This window comes from Phocoena phocoena, chromosome 10 (assembly GCF_963924675.1).
Source record: "Phocoena phocoena chromosome 10, mPhoPho1.1, whole genome shotgun sequence".
NCBI classification, from domain to species: domain Eukaryota; kingdom Metazoa; phylum Chordata; class Mammalia; order Artiodactyla; family Phocoenidae; genus Phocoena; species Phocoena phocoena.
In genome coordinates this window covers 18,875,880-18,900,178 of record NC_089228.1, presented here as the reverse complement: position 1 = coordinate 18,900,178, position 24,299 = coordinate 18,875,880, and the positions used below count along the sequence as shown (strand labels likewise).

At 43.5% G+C, this 24,299-nt stretch overlaps 1 protein-coding gene across 1 annotated transcript in view; it reads right to left on the bottom strand.

Annotated features, from left to right (window-relative positions):
- Window positions 1–350: 350 nt before the first annotated feature.
- Window positions 351–24,299, bottom strand: part of EIF4E3 (eukaryotic translation initiation factor 4E family member 3) — a 38,962-nt gene continuing 15,013 nt past the window's right edge. The window contains exons 3-7 of the mRNA XM_065886095.1: window positions 14,938–15,032; window positions 13,280–13,340; window positions 10,624–10,690; window positions 6,744–6,899; window positions 351–2,353 (exon numbers count right to left, since the gene is read on the bottom strand). Coding sequence (XP_065742167.1) covers window positions 2,307–2,353; window positions 6,744–6,899; window positions 10,624–10,690; window positions 13,280–13,340; window positions 14,938–15,032 — 426 coding nt within the window. The 3' untranslated portion in view covers window positions 351–2,306. The remainder of the gene's footprint in view (window positions 2,354–6,743; window positions 6,900–10,623; window positions 10,691–13,279; window positions 13,341–14,937; window positions 15,033–24,299) is intronic.

The window sequence follows — 24,299 nt, the reverse complement described above, 5'->3', positions numbered from 1 at the left end:
ACACTAAAGTCACATGCCCCACAGAACATTTCCTTGTATCTCCAGAGAGTATTAGCTTCTTTAATCCAAAAAGGTAATGAGAGGTTTTTAAACTGATTACATCAGCTTAGTTCATACACTGTCTCTTAAGAACGAAATAGTCAATTAAAACAATTTCCAAAGCAAAATCTGACAAAATCCTCTCTTAGGGTAATTTAAATGATAGGTTTTTAACTTGGGCAAATTAAACCCTTCTCACAGTTGGTATTTTCCACAGGGTCAGAAAGAGTGGCACAAGTTCTCTGGGACAAAAAAACCCAACTTTGTGTGTTAAGCCATGTTTCGTGATCATAAACAATAGAAAACATTAATGGGAGCCTAACATGCCTATTCCTTTTATTTTTTTACTTCAAAAGCTACATACATGCAAAAGTTGAACATGTCATCACAATGCTTTAAATAAAGTTCAAAAATAAAAATACTTCAACATCCATTTACTTATGGAAATATATACGACAATTATAATGAAGATAAGTCAATTATATCCTTTTTTCTACTCTATCAGAAAAATACTTATATTATAAAAAAGAATTTAAATTCATGCCCAGAATACTTTTTTAAAATCCTTGATCAATAATTTAAAAACAAGTTGGATGTTAGTACAATGTTTAAAAAAATAAAAGTTCCAGGCTTCTGAAAAATGGGTCTGATATCCTTATACCTCATTTTGAAATCACTGGAGAAACTCAAGTTTAGAAACAAAGCATTAAAAAAAGAAAAGAAAAGCCATGATCATTGTTATTATGGTTGATGTGGTTAGTGATGCAACCACAATATTTGTAAAAAGATATTGTTTCAAATCCTCTAAAATGTTTGAATGGAGGATTTTATTTACAGACACAGGTTGCGGGCTGCAAGTAGCCCCACCTCTCTCTGCTGGTCAGTACTGCAAGAGGAATTAAAAATCCTGGGTGCCATGAAGTTGGGATGCACCACCCTTTTGTGAAGTGTATAAGCATGCCTTAGCTCCCCTGAGTCCAGAAAAAAAAGCCAGCAGGAGGAAGCGTCTCCAAATGGCCCTGCCTTTTTCAGGTAGACGCAGTAGGAGGCTTGGCAGAGTCGAGGGAGGGAAATCAGAACATTCTGAGTGTTCCAGAGGGTGGTCATTTCCTTCTACTAAAACCGGTATTTATTTGGTAACGTAATACGATGTATCTCAACAATTCTAAAAATTAATGTGAACAGAATGCATTCAGAGTTCAACTTTGTGAATGTTCACATTCATCCTGGAAATGAGATTTAACTTCTGCTCCTAAATGAAAAAGGCAGGGGGAAAGCTGCCCACACCGGAGAATGACTGATTATTGGAAACGACACACAATATGAACGGTAAAAGGGGATCATTTAACAAAATGTGTCTGAATTCATTTGGAAAGCCCTAAGTGGGTACACACACCCAAAATTTAGAAGCAGCTTAATTCAAACAATTAAAATATCACCTTCTCTTTAGATCAGAAATGATAAGGTTTCCCATTGAGACAAACCCCTTGCTACCACTCCAAGCGCCTCCCTTTGTTTGAAAAGGCCAAATTGAAATTCTGGTTGGAAAGTATTTCCACCGAGGGTCCAAAGATCTACAGTTTGATTTATATCCTGATCCTCAACTGTGATTATAGTTTTCATGTTTGGCAACCCAACTATTCCTTTCCTTTCATCTCGGGAAAGAAAAAAAAAATTCTTAAAAAGGAAAAATAGAAGATGTGTGTGCTCTCAGTGAAAAATCAGATTAAGTAAGGTTTTTCTTTTCCCTGGGACAGAAAAAACAATGCCCAGTGCACAGTATGTAGGAATGTGTCACAACAAATAATCAAAAGACAGGTTTCACCCAGCTAGTATTCCTCTGAGGACAGTGTGGTTTTCAAAAGCAGTATTGTCACGAATATCCATATTCTCATTAACTAGGTACAGCAGAGCTACTTAAAGGGAAACCAATTTCTTGTGCCTCAATGAAAGGGGAGTATAGAAAACAATAATTAGACTGAATGAGGAGTTTAAAAGGGCAAAAAAAAAAATTGGAGTGAAAAGAACAGAGAATTCAGAAAGCAAAAAAAAAAAAAAAAAGCAAGTAATGTGACGGTAAAAACCCACACAATCTCCCTCCACCCCACCTGCCACTTTGAATCCTAATTGCTCAATCTGCAAGGGCAGAAACCCACTCTAAATGGACCAGCATCGGGCTTCGGCAAGTCTTCTCTTCACTCTCCCTCCTGTTAAGACCGTTTCCAAAACCAATCAGCAAAGGACAAAGAATTCTGTACAGAGTGCAATTAGTGTTTTCCACGTCCACCTTCAAAAGCATGATGCTCTTCATGGGCTAAAGGACAGAAAAAAACAAAAAAGAAAAAAAGGAAAGAAAACTTTAAGCAAAGGATGGGGCAACCCTCCTCTAAGGCATCTCATTCAGTTTCCCCAAATGTTGGCAAGAACTCAAATACCTTTGTGTGCCAGTAACTGTTAGCTAAGGCGTGCATTTCCTGAGAAACGTAATAATGAAGATTAAAACAAGGAATAAACAAGCAATGGGCATGCTGCCTGTTCCTTCTTGCTGTGCCGGAGAGGATGAGTAATCCCAGCAAGCTGATGAAGAGGACACACTGGGCTGCCAGCAAATTCTGTAGGGAAATGCGCCCCGCAGAATGCAGTGCTGGGGAGGGGCCTCACAGAACCAAGACAGGGCCACTCACAAGCTTATCTTCAAAAATAAAACAAGACAAAAGTAAAACAAAACTGAGAACACCACCAGGAGGACAGCACTTCTCTTAGGTCCTCCCCTACCTTTAAACACCCTCTGTGGGAAATGAAGTTTCATTAAATGGATGGGTCTTTTATTTTTCCCAATCACGTTTTTTTTTTTTTTTTTTTTCTTTCTTCTTTTTTTCCAGCCCTACTGTCTGGCTTGCAAAATGACTAATTAAAATTAGGAACTTCAGAATAAAAAAATGATGCTATGAAAAATATTTTCCAAAGACTTAGGTTTTTATAAAGTGGAGGTGGGAATTGGGAGACCGGTGAAATATAAAAGATTTCCTCCAAGGCGAAAGGCCCAGCTTGAAAATCCACTTCCTGGACTTGGTTAAACCATCATCAGGAAGCAAGGGCAGATCCTCTTCTCTCAAATGGAAAAGTTACTGACCTGGGGCTGAAGAAGCCAAAGGCCACTCAGGATCCCCCATGCTTTGTCTATCCCCCCTCCCCCCCTAGGAAGGATGTCCTAGGAGGGCAGACATGGGCTGGCCCATCTCACCTCCTAAGCCACTCCTAAGTCTGTATTTTTAAGATGGACTAAATTCTTCAGACTAGTGTGTGGTAGGGGCGAGGCGGGGAACAGGACCATTGGCCCTTTAGGATCATCATGGTTATTCACCCAAACCTGCTCTTCACTTGGATAAAACATTGAGAGAAGCACACTTTGCACTCCCGGGGTTACCGCAGGTTGGCCCAATTCCCAAGGGTGGCCAGGAATCCAAGCTGACTTAATTGAACATTTCTCACATGTAGAACTATAAATATTTCACTTTGTATGGTCTTTTTCTTTTTAAGAAAGATTTTTAGGACAGACATCAAACAAAACGTGGCCTGCTCTTCAATGAAGTATAGCATTGCTACTGGGTCAAGTGAAGGGGGGGCACAAACCTCTTTGCGATGCTGGACCCCAAATGATAAATCAAGAGATAGGAACTGTCCGTGGATTTTTATTACTTCTCAGTGGGAGGGACAGTTTGGGGCAGTCATAGTTAAGACAGTGCAATCCTGATGGGTCATGGAGATGGGAACAGAACATTCAGAATCGGGAGAGTTCTGGGGAACAGGGAAAAGTTCCGTGGGCCTTGGGTTAGCCCTGGTTGAAAGGGAATATAGAAAAGGTCAAAGCCAGGAGTCAGCAAACTTTTTTCTGGAAAGGGGCAGAGGATAAACATCTTAGGCTCTGTGGGTCACAGGGTCTCTGTCTCAACTATTAACCCTACCCTTGTAACGTTAAAGCAGCCACAGATGAGATATACCCAAACAGGCATTGCTAGGTACCAATACGCTTTATATATAAATACTGGAATTTGGATTTCATACAATGTTCACATGTTACAAAACGTAGTTCTTCTTTTGATTTTTTTCCAACCATTGAAAAATGTGAAAGCCATTCTCAGCTGCAGCCCATACAAAAACAGGTGGGAAGGGGGCAGATTTGGCTTGACAGCGTAGTTTGCCAAACTCTGCTCTAAACAATTCTCACATCAGAAGACATCTGTCATTCAGCTGCTCCAAAGAGCCCAACAGAATTTGGCGGGGGGAGGGGGTCTCCATTCATTTAAGTTTCTCGGTCAAGTAACCAAACTGTATCTAACACACAGATAACTTATCAACCGCCTGACCCTCAGCCACCCGACTGGAGGCCCTGCCCAAATTCATTAGGGCTCTTTCTACGCGGGAAAATCTCCCCTGTCACGTGGCTCCTGTAACAAGACTGAGGAAGAGCGTGGAGTTGGCCATTTCTGACCTAGTTCACCCTACCACCCTACCTGTTCTTTACCTACCTACCTAACACCCTGCCTGTTCTTTACCTACCTACCTAACACCCTGCCTGTTCTTTGTCAAGCTGTGAGTAACATTTCTGCCCAAATCCTCATTTTTCCAAATCAATTCTGCAGCACGTGGTACATAACCCTACCGCGTAAAGGACTGCCTGCTTTATATAAAATAAAGACAATTGCTTGTTTTTTCCAATTCCAATTTTTATTTGAATAATCTTTGAATTTTTAAATGTCAATTTATGCCCTTAAAATATGCATTTCTACTGAGACCCGCAGCCAGTTCTGCCTAACTCACGAACGTCACTATGGCCTCCACATAAATGTAGACGCCCTAAAGGGCGCCTGATCTGGGGAGCTGCAACGTCCCCTCCTCTGTCTGGCTTTTTTCTCCCCCCACCCTCCCCCAACCCCAGCCATCACAGCAACGAAGTGATGACTCATCCTTGCTTAGTCTCACCTCATTATTGCCACTGGCCTCAAAACTAGCCTAACCGCTCAGTGGCCCGGTTACCTCTGTGGCCTAAACACTCCTATCGTGTGTTGAGCCTGCTGCTACCCTACGTGTTAGAATTTTGAAGCAGAAGGGACCTTGGAGATCATTTAAGACCAACCTTCTCAATAGTCAGGTGGGGAAGTGGAAGGAGGAGACACCGCGACTTGCTCGAGGTCACAGTGTTGAAGTGGGACAAAAATCCGGACTGCCTGACTTGACCATATTCCAAATCGCTTCTCTACCCTTTGGAGTCAAATGTGGAGAAGGTCCTAAGGAGGTAAAGAACGTGTTCGCCCCGTTCATAAATGGCGGCGAGACATGCTTCCTTTTGGAGGGTTTCTGCTGGAGTGAGTCTCGTGGAGTACAAAGAAAAAAGACCCTCGGTGAACTTTCAACGAATATCTGGGCTGAAGATACAATTAATGTTCCCTATGGAGGCAAAACTGCATCTACAGATGTGCGGCTTCCGCACGGCACAGTCGATGAGCGCCTTCTGCAGTGCCATCCTCTGTCTCTTTTATTGAAACTTTCATTTAAAATTCAGACGCTAAGCCTCCCCTGAATAGCTGCAGCAGCAGATCTGTCCCACTGCTTAAAATCGAAATCACTGGGCCTGTGATTATACGATTGCTTAGAGGGAGGCTTAGTCTTTAGCACAGTAAGACAATCACAAAGCAAAATCTGACTTTTTGTCTTCTCCTTTTTGACAAGGGGTTGGGAAAAGTGAAACGGTAATAGAGTGTATTTCACCAATACTAAGATGCACTCCCCACCCCGCCTCCCCACTGCACGTATGAAGACCCCCGGAATCAAGAACGTGCCACAGTTTCATTAGGAGCCTTGTATTTTTCTTTCTTAGTAATACTAAAATAATACTTATCATCAAGAGCATCTTAGATTCAATGAAATACCGTGGTTTAAAAAAATTGGGTTACTGACTCTTGGAACAGTCTGGGGAATAGGAGATTCATCATATACGTGTAGGGCTGTCAATCCTTTGCTCTAACTCACTGTTAAAACTGTAACCCGCAGTTTGATCTACCAAACATTGGTTTAATAGCACTAAGCTGTTTTCATTATGAAAAAGATGACTTTTTCAAAAGAGCACACAAAAGCAATGAACATGAATCATGATGGAAACAATGGGTCCACACAGCTATTCATACTGTTAACATTTCACCACTGCGCGTGCATTCTCTTCTGTGCCACAGTCATCCGTAATGAGGACGTATTAGCATTTCAGTAGAACATTCAATCTTGCCTGTGCGCAGAACGAGTTCCCCCACAGATACAGATGTTATACATTATAAATCCCTGTTTATGAAGGGATGATTGAAAATCTACCTGCCAGCTCATATAATAACTTTTTTGGTTATTGTTGCTTCGAATAGAAGGAAATTTTTCCTGAGAATGGCAAGTTTGAGATCAGGTTTGAATTTTTGAAATAACAAAAACAGTAAGTATCTCCTTTTCTGATCCGTGCGTTTAGGCGACAACTGAAATCTCACTTTAATTTCTGAGGCTACGGTTTTTTTAAAACACCCTTAAAATGTATTTTATTGAATTATTTATTGGATTATAGAATTTCAAGCGATTCTCCCTGCACCTCATTGGCAACACGGTTTCTGTCTTTAAAAGTGTGATAGAATAAGCTAGAAAGTAGTAACTGGAAATGAAGCACTTACGTTTATAAAATACGGCTTTAAAAGATATGTGGGGCAGGAGTTCATAGATCTTTTCTAAAACGGTGGCTTCCCCGACTACAGCGGCATTTACATTCCAGACTTGGACGACGTCTTCCCGGTCCCGGACACTGACACTAACTCCTATTACTTCGTCATCTGAGCGGAAGGAAGGGGGAAGAAAAAGTGAGTGATAATTGCAAGTCCGCTGGGAGCCGGTTTTTTAGCACTTATCATTTTATCTGTAAGTTGTAGAGAAGATGATCAAGACAAGGTGGCACGAGAGAACCCGTGATAAATACTGTTTCTAAGGGGGATCGCTGGACAAAAAGCAAGTTAGTGGGCAAAAGCTGCAGCAGTCACATCACATTTATCCGGCGACTTAGGTAAACAGAGTGTCCCGGCCAAACAAATTTTCCAGACAAGTGAGTTACCCTTCTTAACATGTTACCGAAGCTTTGGACTATTTCTTACTCTGTTTTGATAAGACTTTTTCAAGTTGCATAATGATCGGCCCCCCGAAAGCCAACTGAACTCACATGAACTTTTTCCTCGACGCTTGGCTGTCTTTGTGAAGAACAGCAAGTATTTCTCCCGACTTCCCGCCAACCATTCAGAGATCTCGGGGTGGTTGGTGCTCCAGGCCCCAACACTAACTGGACCCAGACTACGTGTTCCGAGTTGCTCATTTTGCTTTCTGTGGTTTTGCTGGTCTGCTCCTTTCCTATTTATCATCCCGGCTCTTGCCTGTTTCTCCCTAGCCACCCCCCTTCTGGTTTGGGCATTTTAACTGTAGGCTAGAGAATCAATGACCATCTGTTAGCTCTGTGTATAAAGTAAGTATCTTCTAAGTGTGGCCACGCCCTTAGAGCACTTCGGCAAATGGGCAGGAAAGCATTTATCTACTTTGATTCATGTAGGTCTTTTTTTTTTTTTTTTAACTAAATGCTGGATTTGGGGCTGCTCTGTAGGCATTCGAGAATGGTGGCTGGATACGTAGGATTGTGACTGTCCTCTGGAGCCACTTTGTGTACAGTAATTTGCAGGAAAATGACGGGAGTAACGACTTGGCTCCTGGTATACATGTTGGCAGCATATTACTGAAGCAGGGTCACCCCTCTGCCCTTGCACACTCAGCATCAACGAGTGAAACGTGAAAGATGAGCATTGTCAAAGTTAGGAAATTTTGCTTTAGTTAATATGCTTTGCCTAATTTTCCTTATTTACTATAAATCTGTACATCTCAATATTTCTGCTATCAGTTTTCCCGTGTGTCTTCTGGAGGTTAAAACGTTCCAGCATTTAGATACAATTTAAATGAGGACCTGTCCAATTACTAAAGGAGTTCATCTTCAGTAAAATAATTCCTTTCTTTTCTCCGTCCTTCCCTTCTCTCCTTCATTCCCTTTTTCCCTCTTTCCCTTCTTTCCTTTGTAAATAAACTTGACTCTGGCTAAATGTGTATGACGTGACACTAAATAATTCCACGTGTAGAAGTGTTTGAAAGCAGACAAAAGCAGTCGAAGGTGTCAGAAGTTGGGCTTGTGGCCACCTCTGGGGGAAGGGAGGGTGTGGAGAGATTCTGGAGGCCAGTAACATTCTGTTCCTTGATCTGGGTGCCAGTTACAGGGATCTGTTTACTCTGAGAATATTTATTAAGGTACGCACATAATAGTTTGTGTCCTTTTCTGTATACATGTCACATTGAAACAAAAATCTCCAAAAGAGTAAACAGTACCTGATCATGGCTACCCACAGAAACTTATTATCCCCTCAAGAAATGTGTCTTATGTACGTGTTTCTTGTTTCCTCATTTATCTTCAAAGTATATTTGCTAGAGCTCAATGTTAAATTCTATGTGAACAAAAAATCATCAAGTGAAGAGGGAAGCTTTGGCATTTACCACTTTCAAGAATAGTCATGAAGACACTAGCTCAGCCTTTCAGGAAAAGAGCAGCATTTTCCAGTCTTTTTGTCTTGCCCATTTCTACACTATTGGGCAGAGGGTACTGTAGCTTTATGGGTGCTGAAAATGCTGAACTGTCAATATTTCAGTCTTGTCTGGCTTTTGGCACCTACATGTAACCTCCTAGCACAGCACTTTCAGAAAGGGCATGGTAAAAAGGCTACAGCCCGTATGCAAAAGGAGATCCATCAGCAAACATGTAATATTCATAAGCAGAATCAACCAGCAAAAACGCTGATTATTTTAGGGTCCTGGCAGCACAAGACGTCAGAGCTAGGAGGAGCCACTGTTTGAAGATGGGGGAAGTGAGGACCAGAGAGATGAGCTGACCTGCTGTAGTGGTGGAGCTGGGTTAATTAAGAGCGAACAGTTAATACTTAATGGTGCTCTCGTTCCAAAGTCAACCACGGAACAATAGGTCTTCTTTGCTCAATCCTGCCTATTTATTATTACTTAGACTATTTTCCCTGGTTCTGGAAACAGGAATAATTCATACAGAAAACTTCCTCTCCCGGGGATTTACTTGTTTATAATTATACCGAAGATGCATTTTTGACTACATATTGTAAAGTTGCTGCCTACCCCCTATTTAAATGGAAGGGATCTGTACTTTTAAGACAATTTCATCTTAACCCAGGTTCTGTCTTCAGTGAATAAAAAGAGGTGTAAGAATTAAGGAAAACAAAAGTAGAATGATTGAAACTGTTAGTGAGGTAAATCTGAAACCTGCTTGGCACCGGCTAGGCCTATAAGGGTTCCCAAAGACAGAACCAGTTAAGACGCCTGAGGGCAAATCAGTCAATACCAAAGAGTTAAAAAAAAATTAAAGCTGAACAGGAAAAATGTGATTCTAAATGTTACCTCAGAAGCATTCAGAAGGAACTACCCAAGAAGAAAAAACAAAACTTTAAACGAGCAATTCAATTTTCCTCTTTCAGTGGTTTCACGACAAAAACAAAGCAAAATAAAAATGGGCTAAGGGATTAACAGGTACCAACTATTAGGTATAAAATAAGCTACGGGGATGTGTCACGCAGCTTGGGGAACAGAGTCAATATTTTGTAACGACTACAGATGGAGTATAATCTTTGAAAATTGTGACTCTTTATGTTGTGTACCTGTAACTTACGGGTTTTGTACATCAGCTATACTTTAATTAAACAAACAAAAAAAGCAAAATAAAAATGTATTCACAGGGCTCTCAGAAACTCACTCAATATTTGAAAACTGAGTGAGTCTTCAAGTAAAATCTTCAAAGTAAAGTCCTGAAGACTTTACATTTCAGCCCCAATTGTCAGATCACAGACGCTAAGGGTGATTCATCCCCACCTCCCCTTTATCTCTCACTCTGAGTAGAAGGGACCAAGAGAGGGACAGGAGGAAGGGGCAAGTAATTGAGAGGGGCAGAAAGGACTGTGCTGACCTAACTACAAACTTCAGGTGACAACTAAGCCACTGGGCTCTTCTGGAAGAACTGGAACTGACGACGGAAGCCCACCACCAGTGGTGTTAGGAGCCCAATGTCAAATTTCATTTTCTTCTGGAACATATATAAGGCTGTATGTCAATTATACTTCAATTAAAAAAAAATAGTTTTCCTTTTTTTCTGCCTATTTATTTTAGACAGATGGTCACGGACACTATGAAGATGAGCTACAAGTGCAAAAAAATATATAGGCGTATACACATATGTATATCCACGTAATATACACATATGTAATATATACATATGCACATACACATACAACATGAAAACGCCACGAGCACATGGGAAAAAGCTAAGTAACTTCATAGTTACAAAATAAGCAACTCCAAAATATGTAAAAAAGGCAAACACACAGAAACAAAGCTCAGCAAGGAACAAGCGCAAGCCAAGCACGCGCGAGCTGGGACGGCCAGAGCTGAGGGTCTCATTACCTGCGACGGCACAGTCTGTGAACTGTTCCCCGATAGTCGCTAACAACAACTCTTTCCAAACTGTGGACTGGTGTGGGAAAAGAACAAAAAGCAAAACAAAAGAAAACCAAAGAAAAGGAACACATATACATTTTTAAACAATTATCTTCAGGAGCTACCCAAGTCACAGTTTCTTTAACCTCTCACGCCCTTTCCACGCCCGTATTTGGAGCCCACAGACATCGCTGAATCACAGGCGTAAACACCCACGTGGTGGCGTATGTTTGTACTGTTTTACACATCGCTTTGCACAGAGAGATACAAGGGATCCCAAGTCACAAACTCTGAGTCCACAAAACCGTGGGGTCCGAAGCTACAAAGCTAATCTCTAGTGCCACCTCTGATGAAGTTGAGAACAACGTGGGAAAAATGCACTCAAATGACCTACACTTTTCCAATTTCTTTGCCTCTCACTGATTCAAAATGTATCAGCTGGTTATAACTGAATGCTATTAGGACCATCCTTCTCTTCAAAACCCTTTCCTGCTTTTCTAGCAGTTTATAAGGTACTTCCAAGGTTACACAAGTGAAGAACACTTAAGGAAATTTCTGGTTTACTGACTACCAGAGACTTGCAGATTTCCATTCACTTGAAGGCATTTTGTTTCTGCTAAGTGACTGAACTGTGGTGTGTGTGCATACATGTGCATTTCCCTGGAAGAATCGGTGCACGCTCTAGTCCACCTCTTCCCTATGAGAAAACCTGGAGCCTCTTCTGCTGAAGATCCCCTAATGCCATCCAATCAACAGCCAGCATCCACGCACAGGTAACTGGAGGTCTCCGAGTTCTTTCCAGTTCCTCTTCCTCGAAAAGTTCTTGGTTCCGTATCTCTTCCTTGTCTTGGTTCACAGGCCCTGAACTCCACCAGAACCGGGTTTGATTCCTGACAGCCGGCTTACAGCTGTACCCTGGGCAGGCTTGTTAGCCTCTCTGAGCATCAGTTTCCTTCAGTGAACAGGAATAATAATAGGACCGACCTCCCAGGGCTGTTGTGACCACGAAATTAGTCAACAAATGTTGCATTCGACGGGCTCAGTACTGTGACTGCAACAACAGCACTGGAGATTTAAGATCCATTCCATAAATAGCTGCGTGTTTGCTCTGGACCAGGCGCCCACTAATATATTAACTATAATGAGAGTATGTATTATCATGTTCTAATGAGCTGAAAGCAGCCTCACTGAATTTTTAACCAAGACCACAGCAGTTAACCATCATGGCTTTTCACCCTCAAGGAGGGTTTTCTTTTCTCTTTCCTAGACCCTCCGTCTGGTCTACCTGTCTCCCACCTAGAAACCATCCCTTCTGTTTTTTATCTGTCTCATCTGCAGTCTCTTACGCTATTAGGAACAAAGATGAGGGTGTTGAGAGGAAGTTAGGGGAAGGGGATGTTCCCTCTCCTGTGGTGAATTCAGAGGCGGTTGACCCACTGGATTCCCACCGGTCAGCAACAGAGAGGGCTGAGCTGCTTGGGGTGAGGACACTTGTGCAGATGTGAAAGCGTTATTATTTGCGACTGAATGTGGTCAAGTGAGCTGACAAGGAGGGAGGACAAACTTGTCTTTCAGCTACCTTTCATCCAACGCTGACATCATGACTGTTTCTACCAGAAGTCAATGTCTACTGCAAGTAAATAAAGAACATGGCAAGGAAAAGGTGCCCTTATGGAAATTCAAAACAACTTTCCCTCCTTTCAGGGGGGCAGGAAGAGCTTCACAGGCCTTGCTTGTTTTTTGGTTTGCTCCCCTGACGTTGTAAAAATTATATACGCCGAATACTAGCCAAAGCTCGCAGCTATGCATCGTAACGACAGTTTGCACCTTTAACAAACAAATTGGGTCATATCTTTCGGCTTGCGCTCATCGGGAAACAATGCAAGGTCGAGCCTATGGGTCCCTGGAGACGTTTCAATCCTCTGAGCTCGTCCGCGTGAAAGTAACCATGAAAAGGTGAGACTGGGGAGCATGTGTCCTTTCATCCATTTTCAAAGGCGGCTTAAGAATAGATCTGAATGCTCTTTTCAGTCGGTACAATGAATTAGAGCCCACTCCTGGGAAACCCAGGTTTCCGAGGCTTGACCACTGCCAACCAGCGCCCGAGCAGGCTGTGCCATCAACCAGGGTTTCATCAACCCCAGAGGGAGACTGGACACAGCCTCACATGAAACCCCAAAGGGCGGTGAGATGCAAGGCCTCCCACACATCCCCACTCTCTGTGCCAGGGTCATTCTCAGAAGTGCTTGTCGCCCCGGTGGGGAAGGGACGAGCCTTTGCTGGGAAGGATCCTGCTTCTCACTACGTAGACCCACTTCCACATGTCGGTCATGGCTGTGGAGGACATGACAGCCCTAATCAGCTTTTCTGCAAAGTTTATAGGCATGTAGCTGTTCAGAACTATATGATACAGTCACACTATTACACCATTTCTACAGAGACTCACAATGCATTTTCAAGGTGACAGTGTAAGGCAGAAAACCCCCAAGGTCAGAATAGAACTTCTCACCCCCAGTCCCATTCTGAGTCTACCAGGCGGACTGTCTGGAACGCACAAAAGGTTCATCGTAAGCTGTCAACAACCCCAGATTTAGCTTCTAGAAAAGGATGAGAGCAAACCTACCGTGCTGTCCTTGGGAACTTTCATCTTCCATACGCCACCCTTTGCATTACTCTCCTCTTCCCTGGATCAAAGACCAATGTTCACAGTTACACTCATGGATTAAGTAGCTCTACATACATCTAGTTTAACAATGGATGACATTAAAAACAAAAAACAATGGAGCATTCTGCAATAAACTCTCCCCGGTTCGTTTTACTGCAAACAGAAGCAGATGAAAGAAAAAGGAAGGGGATGGGGAGGGAAGAAGGTGGGATTCAGTGGCCAAAAGGGTAGGGAAGGTGATGGGATACCAGGTTCTCATCCTCCTCAAGGAGCTGGTGAGGAGAGGTTCCCTAGACCCCCTGGGGTGGACAAACTCATACAAGTGCTTCACATGTGAGACGGCCTTTACATTTCAATGTCATGCTCTTGACATCGCCTCATCTGATTCGCATTTCAGTCTTGTGTCATAAGCCTAATAGGGGACTCAGCCCCGGTAGAGGACATCTGCTGTCTCCCTGTGTAGTAACTGCTCCCTCTTCTGGCAAGAGCACCCCAATTTCCCTCTAAGGAGCTACTTGTCCCCTACTCTTATGCCAGACCCTTTCTGATAGGGCTGATCCCATATCCTAGCTTTAAAGGTGGGCTTATGACCCACGTTTGCTTCCTGGTCTTTAAGATTGGCCAGGGATGGAAAGGCAACCCACGCTGGGCCGATGTGAGCCTGCCCTGGCATTTTATTGGAGCTGGTGAATGCTGACACTGACAAACTTGTAGGGCTTAAGACTGGAGCTTATAAAAGCCATTTTGTCACCACAAATGGGAGAACCTGCCTGAACATTAAGCCAAAGCAGAGAAAAGCAAAGCAAGTCTGACAGAGAGTGTCAGATTCCTAAGAAGAATTGAGCACCCAGATCTGCCCGAAATCAGCCTTACCGGTAGACTGTTTAGTTACAGAAGCCAAAAGATTGTTTTCTTTTTGGCTCGGTTTACGTTTCTGCCATTTGCTACCAAAGAGCTAAGATATATTCCCATTTTATTAATGAGTAAATGGCTTAGATCAGTTGAGGGACAAGATGCAAGGATTTACCACTAGTTGGGACTCCAGCCTAGGCAAACTGGCTTACTGTCCTCCACCCTCAACACTACTCCAGCTATTAAAGAAGAAAGACACCTTCCCCTCGACCCTGGGCCGTGGTCAGTATCATACACTTTCTATGTGGTCCACATGAGGTATGTCTGAGGTTATATGATCTTTGTTCATATAACAGATGTGGGTACCACATCTGTTCCCTCATCTCCCCTCCAGCCTATAAGCTTTTTCACTCCACTGTCCAGGTCATTATTGAACAAGTGAAAGAACAAACCCAAATGATGCCACACCCCGATACAAAGACCGGCACGGCACCTTCAGCGAGCTAATGAGGACCTACGTATTGTGAGACTGCAATGGGGTCCTCCATGGGCGGATGCTGAGACACCTGCTCATCACCCTGGAGCACAAGGGGAAAGGGGTAGAGGGAAGGGGTCTATTTCAAAATTAAATCATGGCTAAAATGACTTTGCGACACCACCAGGAGAAAATTACTTTGGCATTCCAATTTGGCATGAAGTTATTTTATTAAGTTCACAACCATTTCCCTCCCACCTTAACCTCAAACTATACAGAAGACACTTACCAAAGTGGCCGCCTCTCTCCTCTCATTAAATGATAACTACATCTCAAAGGCAGGCTAGTCACAGGAGGAATATTATTGTACACACTCCAGAATATCTTTAAAAGAAAAACACGTTGTTTAATACACCCAGTATTGACTTACTGTGCTGCTAGCTTATAAAATTAATGCATTAAAGAAAAAACAATCAGATTCTCATTAAGTCCTACCCATTCAAACTAGATTTTTCTTAGTATTCTTCCTAATTTTCTGCTAGAAAATGTAACATAACATTAAAGAATGTTCTTTTCTGACGTCAGGCTAAGTTGTATGCTTCAGGAAGCTATGGTTTAGCAAACATTCCTATGCAATGTGTCTCCACATAAAACAGGGTAAGGACCTTGCTAAGGATTTTTCTGACAGGTATATGGCATCTAATAAAAGCCTGTAGGGCTGAATATGTGTACTGAACCATATTTCCTCATGACACTGACCCTGTCTTCTTTCTAAGCCTAGAGAGAGTCGGTTACACTTTGGATTGGGGGATGGGGTACAGAGGAGGCAAAGAGGAATCACCTCATGTGCTCTGTCCCCCTTCCTTTCCTCTCCCAGGAGGAAAAGGAAATAGCTCAGCTGCCAAAGCCACAAGTTGCCCAAGATGCACGGTGTTAGGAATTCCATGACTGTGTGTTCTCCAAACTCATATAGTGAAACCCAAGCCCCCAAAAGGATGGAATTAGGAGGTGGGGTCTTCGGGCATAATTAGGCCATGAGGATGGAACCCCCACCCCCATGATGGGATTAGTGTCCCAATAAGAAAAGGAAGAGAGTTAGCCCTCTCTGTCCACCATGTGCGGATATAATGAGAAGATGCCTATCTGTCTATAAGCCCAGGAAGAATGCCTTCACCAGGACTTGACCATTCTGGCACCCCTGATCTTGAACTTGCAGCCTGCAGAACTGTGAGACATCAGTGTTTGTTGCTGAAGCCACCCAGTCTATGGTATTCTGTTACAACAGCTGGAACTAAGACACAGGGTGGCTGGTAGTCAGAAACAGATTACATAAAAATAATAGAGTGACAGTAACAGCAGCAACAGTAATAGGGCCAGGATTTGGTCTCTGACTTTTTTTTTTTTTTTGCGGTACGCGGGCCTCTCACTGTTGTGGCCTCTCCCGTTGCGGAGCACAGGCTCCGGACGCGCAGGCTCAGCGGCCATGGCTCACGGGCCCAGCCGCTCCGCGGCATGTGGGATCTTCCCGGACCGGGGCACGAACCCGCGTCCCCTGCATCGGCAGGCGGACTCTCAACCACCGCGCCACCAGGGAAGCCCTGGTCTCTGACTTTTACATGTTTATGTAATTTATCTTAATGACAACCTAATTAGGAGGTACAATTATTATTCTTGTTTTATAGATAAGGAAACTGAGGCACACGGACTAATCCTCCCAAGCATCACTGTGTGCTATGACCACGAGGATTAGGACAAGAAGGGAGTTTTTACAAAGAAGAAAGCCCTTCCCAGCTTGTTTGGAACGGTACCAGGAATCTCTACGCTACCAACTCTATGAACAGAATTACTATACAAATGAAAAATATCACCCTGCGTGGTGAAGTCAAGGGTGGTTGTCTGGGCCTCCTAGTGGAGCTGAGGAGAACAGAACAAGCAACAGGACAGTCAGAAACATGAATCCAAGGGCACCATGAACAGAGCGGCATAGGTGGAATGAAATTTTATCGATGTTGAATGAGAATCCTTATGGGTTGTTTGAGCCCACGTTGTATAAAAAACTGGAGCCAAATTAACTGCAAGGCCAGCAACAGGGAATGATAAGATGAAACTGAAGGCAGAAAAAAAAAAACAAAAACCACCTGACAATAGATTTATTAAGAATACCTTATAAGTACCTGCCACATAGTACGGGGAACTCTACTCAATACTCTGTAATGGCCTACACGGGAAAAGAATCTTAAAAAAACAAAAGTGGATATAAAAAACAAAAGTGGATATATGTATAACTGATTCACTTTGCTGTACACCTGAAACTAACACTTTGTAAATCAACTATACTCCAATAAAAGTTATTTAAAAAAAGGATATGAGAAAAAAATTTTTTTAAATGCTAGGAAAAAACAAACAAAAAGAATACCTTGGGTCCCTTATACGGAAACGGTGCTAATGTAGGAAGTAACTGAAAATAGCTCTGTAGTAACAGTAGATGCTCAGACATCTGTCTTTGTGGAGATACCCACCTTATAAATGGTTTGCTATCAGTGCAAATAATAAGATTACTCCAGTATTTCAGTTATAGCCTGTGGTATGGGTGTGAATAGGCAGAGCTGGAATCTGAGGCCAGGCAGTTGGATTCCAAAACCTGTACCCTTAACCACTAAGCTATTTCCTCTGCAGATATTACTACATATTTTAGGCACATCTTTCTCCAGTCCTAGAAGCCATGGACGAGGTCACGAGGTCATGGACGAGGTCACAGAGTGAGCGGCACCTGTTGAAGATGTTTGCCCACCAGCACGTGCCCTTCATCACACTGACTATGCCACTGCCTTAGCTCTAGCCTAGGACTTCTGCAATGATGTGGCAATGACCTGTGCAGAATTTATGGACACACTTATGCTGGAATATACATTCCGGCTTCCACCAAGAGGACTTTGGTGTCAGCAAACTTCAAGTCTCCTGAAAGGCATACCAGGCCAGAGCACCTGCCCTCACACCCTTGCCAAAGTTCTCAAATCCTAACTTTTCACCCAGTGTTTGAAGTACCTTTTGGAAAACACAACAAAATGCTTCTCCCGTTCCAAAGGTGAGAACCTCACACTAAGGATCGTGCTACCGTGTGTAGCTTTAGAAGTTTCTCTTGAAAACACAGACAACTGATTTTGTTGGTCTTGGCAAAGGTGAGAGGAGGAGATTACAGCCCAAGAAGATACAGTGAGAGACTTCACCCTGACCCAACGTACTTATTCAAGTGCCTATCTGCATGTTTCTGCATGAACACAAAATGAGAGTGAAATATGCGGTGACCTCATGGAAAAGACCCCCATTAAAGTCCATGGCACTAAGTCGGTCTGTTTCCATATTGCAAACCTCACGCAGTGTGTAGTATACTAGTCAAGCATGTATGATGGCAAAAGAGCTGAAGGAAGGAACCCGGCATCACACAGCTCCTTGGACCTTCTTCCTCCCCTGCGGAAGCGAAAGCGCTGTTTCACGGGAAACTTGATAATTCTTGGTCATATTCTCTGTAACATGCTTTTGTGTTTGTTAAATCATCTAAATTTTACTACAGATAGAACCTTGCAAATAGATTTCAAAACCCTTAGACTTATAATTAATTCTAAGTGGTCTGCAAACAGTAGATGTTTGCAGTAAACATAAGCACAATGTTTATTAATAATAATGAAGTGTTTTTTTCAAAAGCCTTAATGACAACCCAAGGAGAGGGAGGGAAGTCAGGCATCACTTACTCAGTCAACATGTGTGGACACCAAGGAGGGCAGGGCGCTGTGGTGAGTCCCAGGTGTGCTTAGATTCACTAGACAATGGTGTCCACTTAAATTTGTTAAGTTGGGATTTCCCCAACCTACTAGTCCTGCTTGAAGCAATTATGCTCCTCCCAACAGTCCTTTGCCAAATAGATGATCAATCATTACCAGGAAAACTGGCAAATTTCCTCATTTTTTTTTTTTTACTACATGTTCTGAAGGAAAAAAAAAAAAAGAGAGAATATACTTGAAAATACTTGAGAAGAAAAGATGTGGTGACAGACAACATGGTGTTAAAAAAAAAAAGGAAAAAGAAAGAAAGAAAAGAAAAACATCCAGCAAATACACCCCCCAAAAACCCAACAAATACAGCATTTCTTCTGCGGGTCATAGCATAGAAATCTTTCAAAGTATTTTTGAAATTTTAAACAAACATTTTCATTCCTTAGGTATTTCTAATTGGCTGGGGCTTGCATCCCACCAAGTAAGTCAATGGTTTATGGGAAGGGCAGAGCCCAGAAGAAAGGCAACTGAAGAGCTTAATGGATGTTTTTTAATTCACAGCAGATACAACAGGCTGAAAGCAAAGTGTTTCTGACCTGGGAGAGCCAGGTAGTGGAGAGAGAAATGGGTTTTGCTTTGCATTCCAAAGGGCTTGACTTAAAGTGAGAATCAAAGTTTGGAAGACTGATAGGGGAGTGGGCAATTTCTCACCACGCAGTTAAGTCAATGAATGAAAAACAAAGTCTGCGTCAGGGAGCTAAGTGGGGTTCACACATTGAGAGAACAGGAGGAAAGCTGAGGGAAACAGCAGAGCAGTGTGTATCCGGCTTCCTGGGTAAGGCCCATAGGTATATGTTTACCGGTGTTAAGATTTTTCAGTGCACAGGGCTTTCACTTTGGTGAAAACCCAAAGACGTGATTGGACTCAAAGGCTTATACACCATTTTAACAAAGGACCATAAATTGTGGAGAGTGACCAGACAAAGGAAAGGGGGTCTGGGGCCCCTAGAGGTGGTATATGGTGTGACTGTGCTGAGGAAATACAGGGTACATACATTTGCTTAGTTGGTCTGTTACGCAGACTCCAGTGGTAAGAAGAAGGGATACCTTTACAAATGTAAATTTATGTCACCTTTAAAAGGGTAATTTGTGCCCTGATTTCAGGCAGATAGAGGAGGTCAGAGAGCTCCTCCTGGGTCTGCTGTTTTTCAACTGCCTTCGGTTCAAAGTAATTCCTAAGTTAAAGTGACGTTTTTGGGGTGGCATATTCTGATCCCCCTTGAGAGACCAAGTTTTACATCTGAAGTGACTGAATCACTTTCACTTTACAAGATTTAATCTCCCACCCCACCTGCACAGCGGCTTCCACTGCCAACATGCCAGCAGACAGGATCCAGGTACTCTGACTTCAGTTCTGTTTCTGCACAACTGGGCTGTGACTATAATGTTGATCCCATCACGTACCCCATGAATAAATTAAATGACAGCTACATAATCCTGTTACTCTCGAAACTAAGCTTCACTAAACAGAACTATGAAGTAGGCCTGCCTGCAGGGCTTTCCCCCTCTTTTTTCAGGAGGGAGTTTCTCTCTTTCTTCCCTCGACCCCGTCCCTTCACCCAAATGGTTCACTGCAGGTCACTCTATTGCAGGATGCCACCCACCGTGGGCTGCCCTGCTGTGTTCCAGGGCAGTGACGACTTTGAATCAATCTTTCTATCATTCTCCATTATCGGTCCTGACCTATAAAACCTCTCCTCCCAAAAGGGACAGCCCTCCTTTCCCAATGATTTGCAAAGCAATCTGCTGCCCTACCTTAATGACCTGCGAGAGCACAGGAGCTCCACAACCTTCTGATAAGGGACGATGCCTTGATATCACCGGCCATACGCAAGTACAGAAGGAAGATTCTCTTCATTTTAAGAGATTGTATCTGTATTTCTCTGAAGGCCTTCTGTTTATGATAAATGATGCTGGATATCCATTTACAGAAGAAATATGAAGCTTCTGTTTTCCGTAAATTTAAGTAAAAAGTCGGTCAATTTATGGGACCACTGCAAAGGACATAGAACAACAGGACACAGTGTGGCAAAACCTTGAACGTGATACCTGAGGTGGGTTAGAGTGCTACACAGGAATGAGTTTTCAGGGCTGGAATTTTGGTCTTGTGGTAGCAAGGGAGGATCCCCTGCAAATCGTTACCTGGCCGGTAACTCCCTTCTGCCACAGGTAGAATCAGGCTTGGTCAGCAGCTGTGTTCTATTCCGCGCTGCATGTATTGAGGACATAAAAACACAGAAGAAATGTGGGAAACTTTGAAATGTTTACAGAAGAGCAAAAGGAATCAGTAAGTGCCTGGAAAACACGTCTAGATGAAACATGGAATTTTCCAAGAAAGGCAGGTAAGTAGGGAACAAATTTAACTCCAACCAGAGGGCATTACTGGTGGCTGTGATGAGACTGTCCTCAGCAGGGGTCAGTGGGCCGGCTGGAGACACAGGCTTCCCTCACTCCTCAGTCAGGGTGGACCAAAAGCAAGAGGATGGACCTAGAAGAGGAGGGAGTTCCGGTCCCAGAGCACAGCGCGATTGGCTGTTTCTGCCACTTTTCGGGCCACTTACCTCCCAGCCTCAGCCCCTCCAGCTAATAAATGGGGATAACAATTCCTCTGCCACCCCCATCAGCATCTCTGATTTGCTGAGGGCCTCAAAGTACAAAAAGACATATTATTCAATATGTCCTTATGGAAAGCAATCATTAATACCACACGATAACTACACTGCATCTAAACACAGATGAGGGAAAAACAGACACGATTAGGGACGTAATTTTTTAGTGCTGACGGAGCAAGAGTTCAAGAATCCACATACAACCACAAAATGAAAAGACAGTGGGGCAAAGGCATATCCTCAAATGACTTTAAAATCAGCACCCAGGCTAGTTCTCAAATACTAAGGGCTATTCACAGATATTAAGGACACAGCCTGAAATCCCCAAACTCATCGACAAGTTAAATACATTTTCCTAAGTAGAGGTATTCACAGTGGTATAATCTGGGGAATAACTGCTTGAAATAAATCATCTAGAAGTAGTGGTACACAGCTTTGTGATTTAAAACATGACTTGAGGAATGTACGAGAAGATGTTCCCATAGAAGTAGGCAAGTAACGGTAGACGCATTCATTATTATTCTCCAGCACTTACTGGGTGCTTTTTACGTCCTTGTGCCATTTCACTCTCACAACGTCACGATGCAGTTGGGATCACAATTACGCCCGTCTTAGAGATGAGCAAACAGATACAGAGAAGCAACTTGCCTGAGCTACTAAGTAGCGGATGTGAGATACCAACCCAGGCGGTGTGACCACCCTACACCCAGGCCCACATCCTCCCCGGTCAACCAATGAAGCTGAAGTGCAGTATCCAACCTTCTGTAAAAGCTGCCCACAGCTGAGGGCTTACTAAGTACCAAGCACTACCAAGAACTATGCAATCTCATTTAACGCTCACTCAACCCTAGGGAGGAGGAACTGCTACTATCCGTTTTACAGATGAAGAAACGGAGGAGGACAGACTCATCGGAGATATGACAGAACTTCCTGACCCCTTGGGGCAGTGTTTCATTATCACCCCCCTATGTTGAAGGAGCCCTTTTCCTACTCACTTTCTTGTGAAACTTTAATACCACCAAGAGACTATATACCTATTTATGTACTGCATGCCTATCTGTGCTTTCTACATAAAAACAGCATGATTTTTTTTGGCCACACCAAGAATCAATTTTTGCCGCCACTGGGAATGTGTGGTCACAGCTTAACAGATCATCACGTGAGCAGTCTGCTGTGACAGAAAAGTGGTTCATTTATTAATTTCTCATTCATGCATTTGATCCTTCAGTATTTATGGAGTGAAAGGAACCGAGCACAATACAGTACGCCATTCATATGAGGCTCAATAAAAGACAAAGCCAATGCATGGTGACAGAAATGCGAATAGTGGTTGCTTCCGGTAAAGGACTGGTAGGAAAAGGGCATGAAGAAAACCTTCCTGACAGGATGGAATTTTAAAATCCTGATCGGGTGATAGTTACACGTTTGTGTATCTTTGTCAAAATTTATCAAACTTCTACACTTAAGAGACCTGCATTTACTGAAAAAATTACATCCCAATGAAGTTTCTTTTTTTTTTTTTTTTGCGGTACGCGGGCCTCTCACCGTTGTGGCCTCTCCCGTTGCGGAGCACAGGCTCCGGACGCGCAGGCTCAGCGGCCATGGCTCACGGGCCCAGCCACTCTGAGCCATGTGGGATCTTCCCGGACCAGGGCACGAACCCGTGTCCCCTGCATCGGCAGGCGGACTCTCAACCACTGCGCCACCAGGGAAGCCCCCAATGAAGTTTTTAAGAAGGTATTTCCTAGTATGTGCCGGCCTGGTCCCTGAAGACCCTATGTCACTTGCTGCCAGATACCAAGGCTCAACCAATGCTCTGTTGTCATCACACAGGGTCAGGGAAACAAACCAATCCCTCGGTGTAACTTTACCAATGTCTTCCTGGAAACCCAGGCACAGCTGTGATGTGGATCCAATGTCACAATAGCATGGGAAAAGTCTAACGAGGACCTCAAAAAAAAAAAAAAAAAATCAGTGGGCTCTAAGGACTTCTACATGAGGACAGGCTTTAGAATCAAGCGCTCTGAGGTTTACACAGCGGTGCTGGGAAGAGGTAACAAGGGGAGAAGTGAAGGGGACCCGTTCCTGGACTCTGAGAGCATCTGTCCCTCTGGACGGTGGCCCACGTGCTGTCTTGTGACACTGCTTGTACTTGGCACTGAATGCTTATTTACAACAGCGCTGTTATTCTGCTCTCCACATGCTTAGGTCATTTTCTCAAATAGTTCAGAGACAGCCTGTGGTAGGGACTGCGTCTTTACACCCGGCTTAGGGCCCTCTGTGGCCACACGAGGCACTTTACAATCAGAGTCCTGGGGCTGCATAACCATGAGTACTAAATTTCCTGAACCAGATACTGGGAGAAGTGTCTGAAAAAAGATCTCTGCACAACACCTGTGCGAGTGAGAGGCTGCCGAAGAGACACCGATCTACTGGAATTTCTAACACGTTAAAAGACTTAAGGGCAGAACACACAATTTAAAACTGGCCCTTCTAGAAAATTCCGGACACACAGTCAATGCAAGTATGAAGCAGCCTTCGCAGGCTTAGCGTGTGTACAACAATGGAGGGGGAGAAACTTGATAGAATTTGCTTTGGAAGAAAAGAGTAATGTGATCAACTAAATAAACCAGGGTTTGTTTTGTTTTGTTTTGTTTTTTGAATGTTCATCCTAAGAGTTGTGTAGAGAAAGAACTAAGAGATCTAAGAGCTTACATTTGCTGGCAACCTACCATGTGTCAGGTCTCCTGCTAAGCCTGATGAAGACATCATCTCATCCGGTCCTCACACCCACCCATGGAGGCAGGTGCTACCATCACACCAGTCTTACACAAATTAAAGGGCTGATCCCTGCCCAGTTTAGGATGACGGAATTTGAACGTGGAGTAGGACACGGGGCCGAGACCTTCCACTTTCAGGCTCAACACTATCCGTCCCTGTGACTTTCATAAGCTTGCAGGTGGTGCCAGGGCCTCTCACCGATGGCAAACAGAGCCCAGAGAGGGAGCGGCTAAGCTGGTGCTTAAATGAGGACACAGAGTGATATGGTCAAAACCATACCAGAGTCACGAGGGTCTGGGAGACGATAAGGTTCCACACGTCACCAAGAGAAGAGCAGGCCACTCGGGCATGTGCTCCGCTGGCCTTTGGGGTAGATGTGGCTGAGGGCTGCTCTGCCAGAGTGGACATGTGAGCTGAGGTCAGGGCACAGC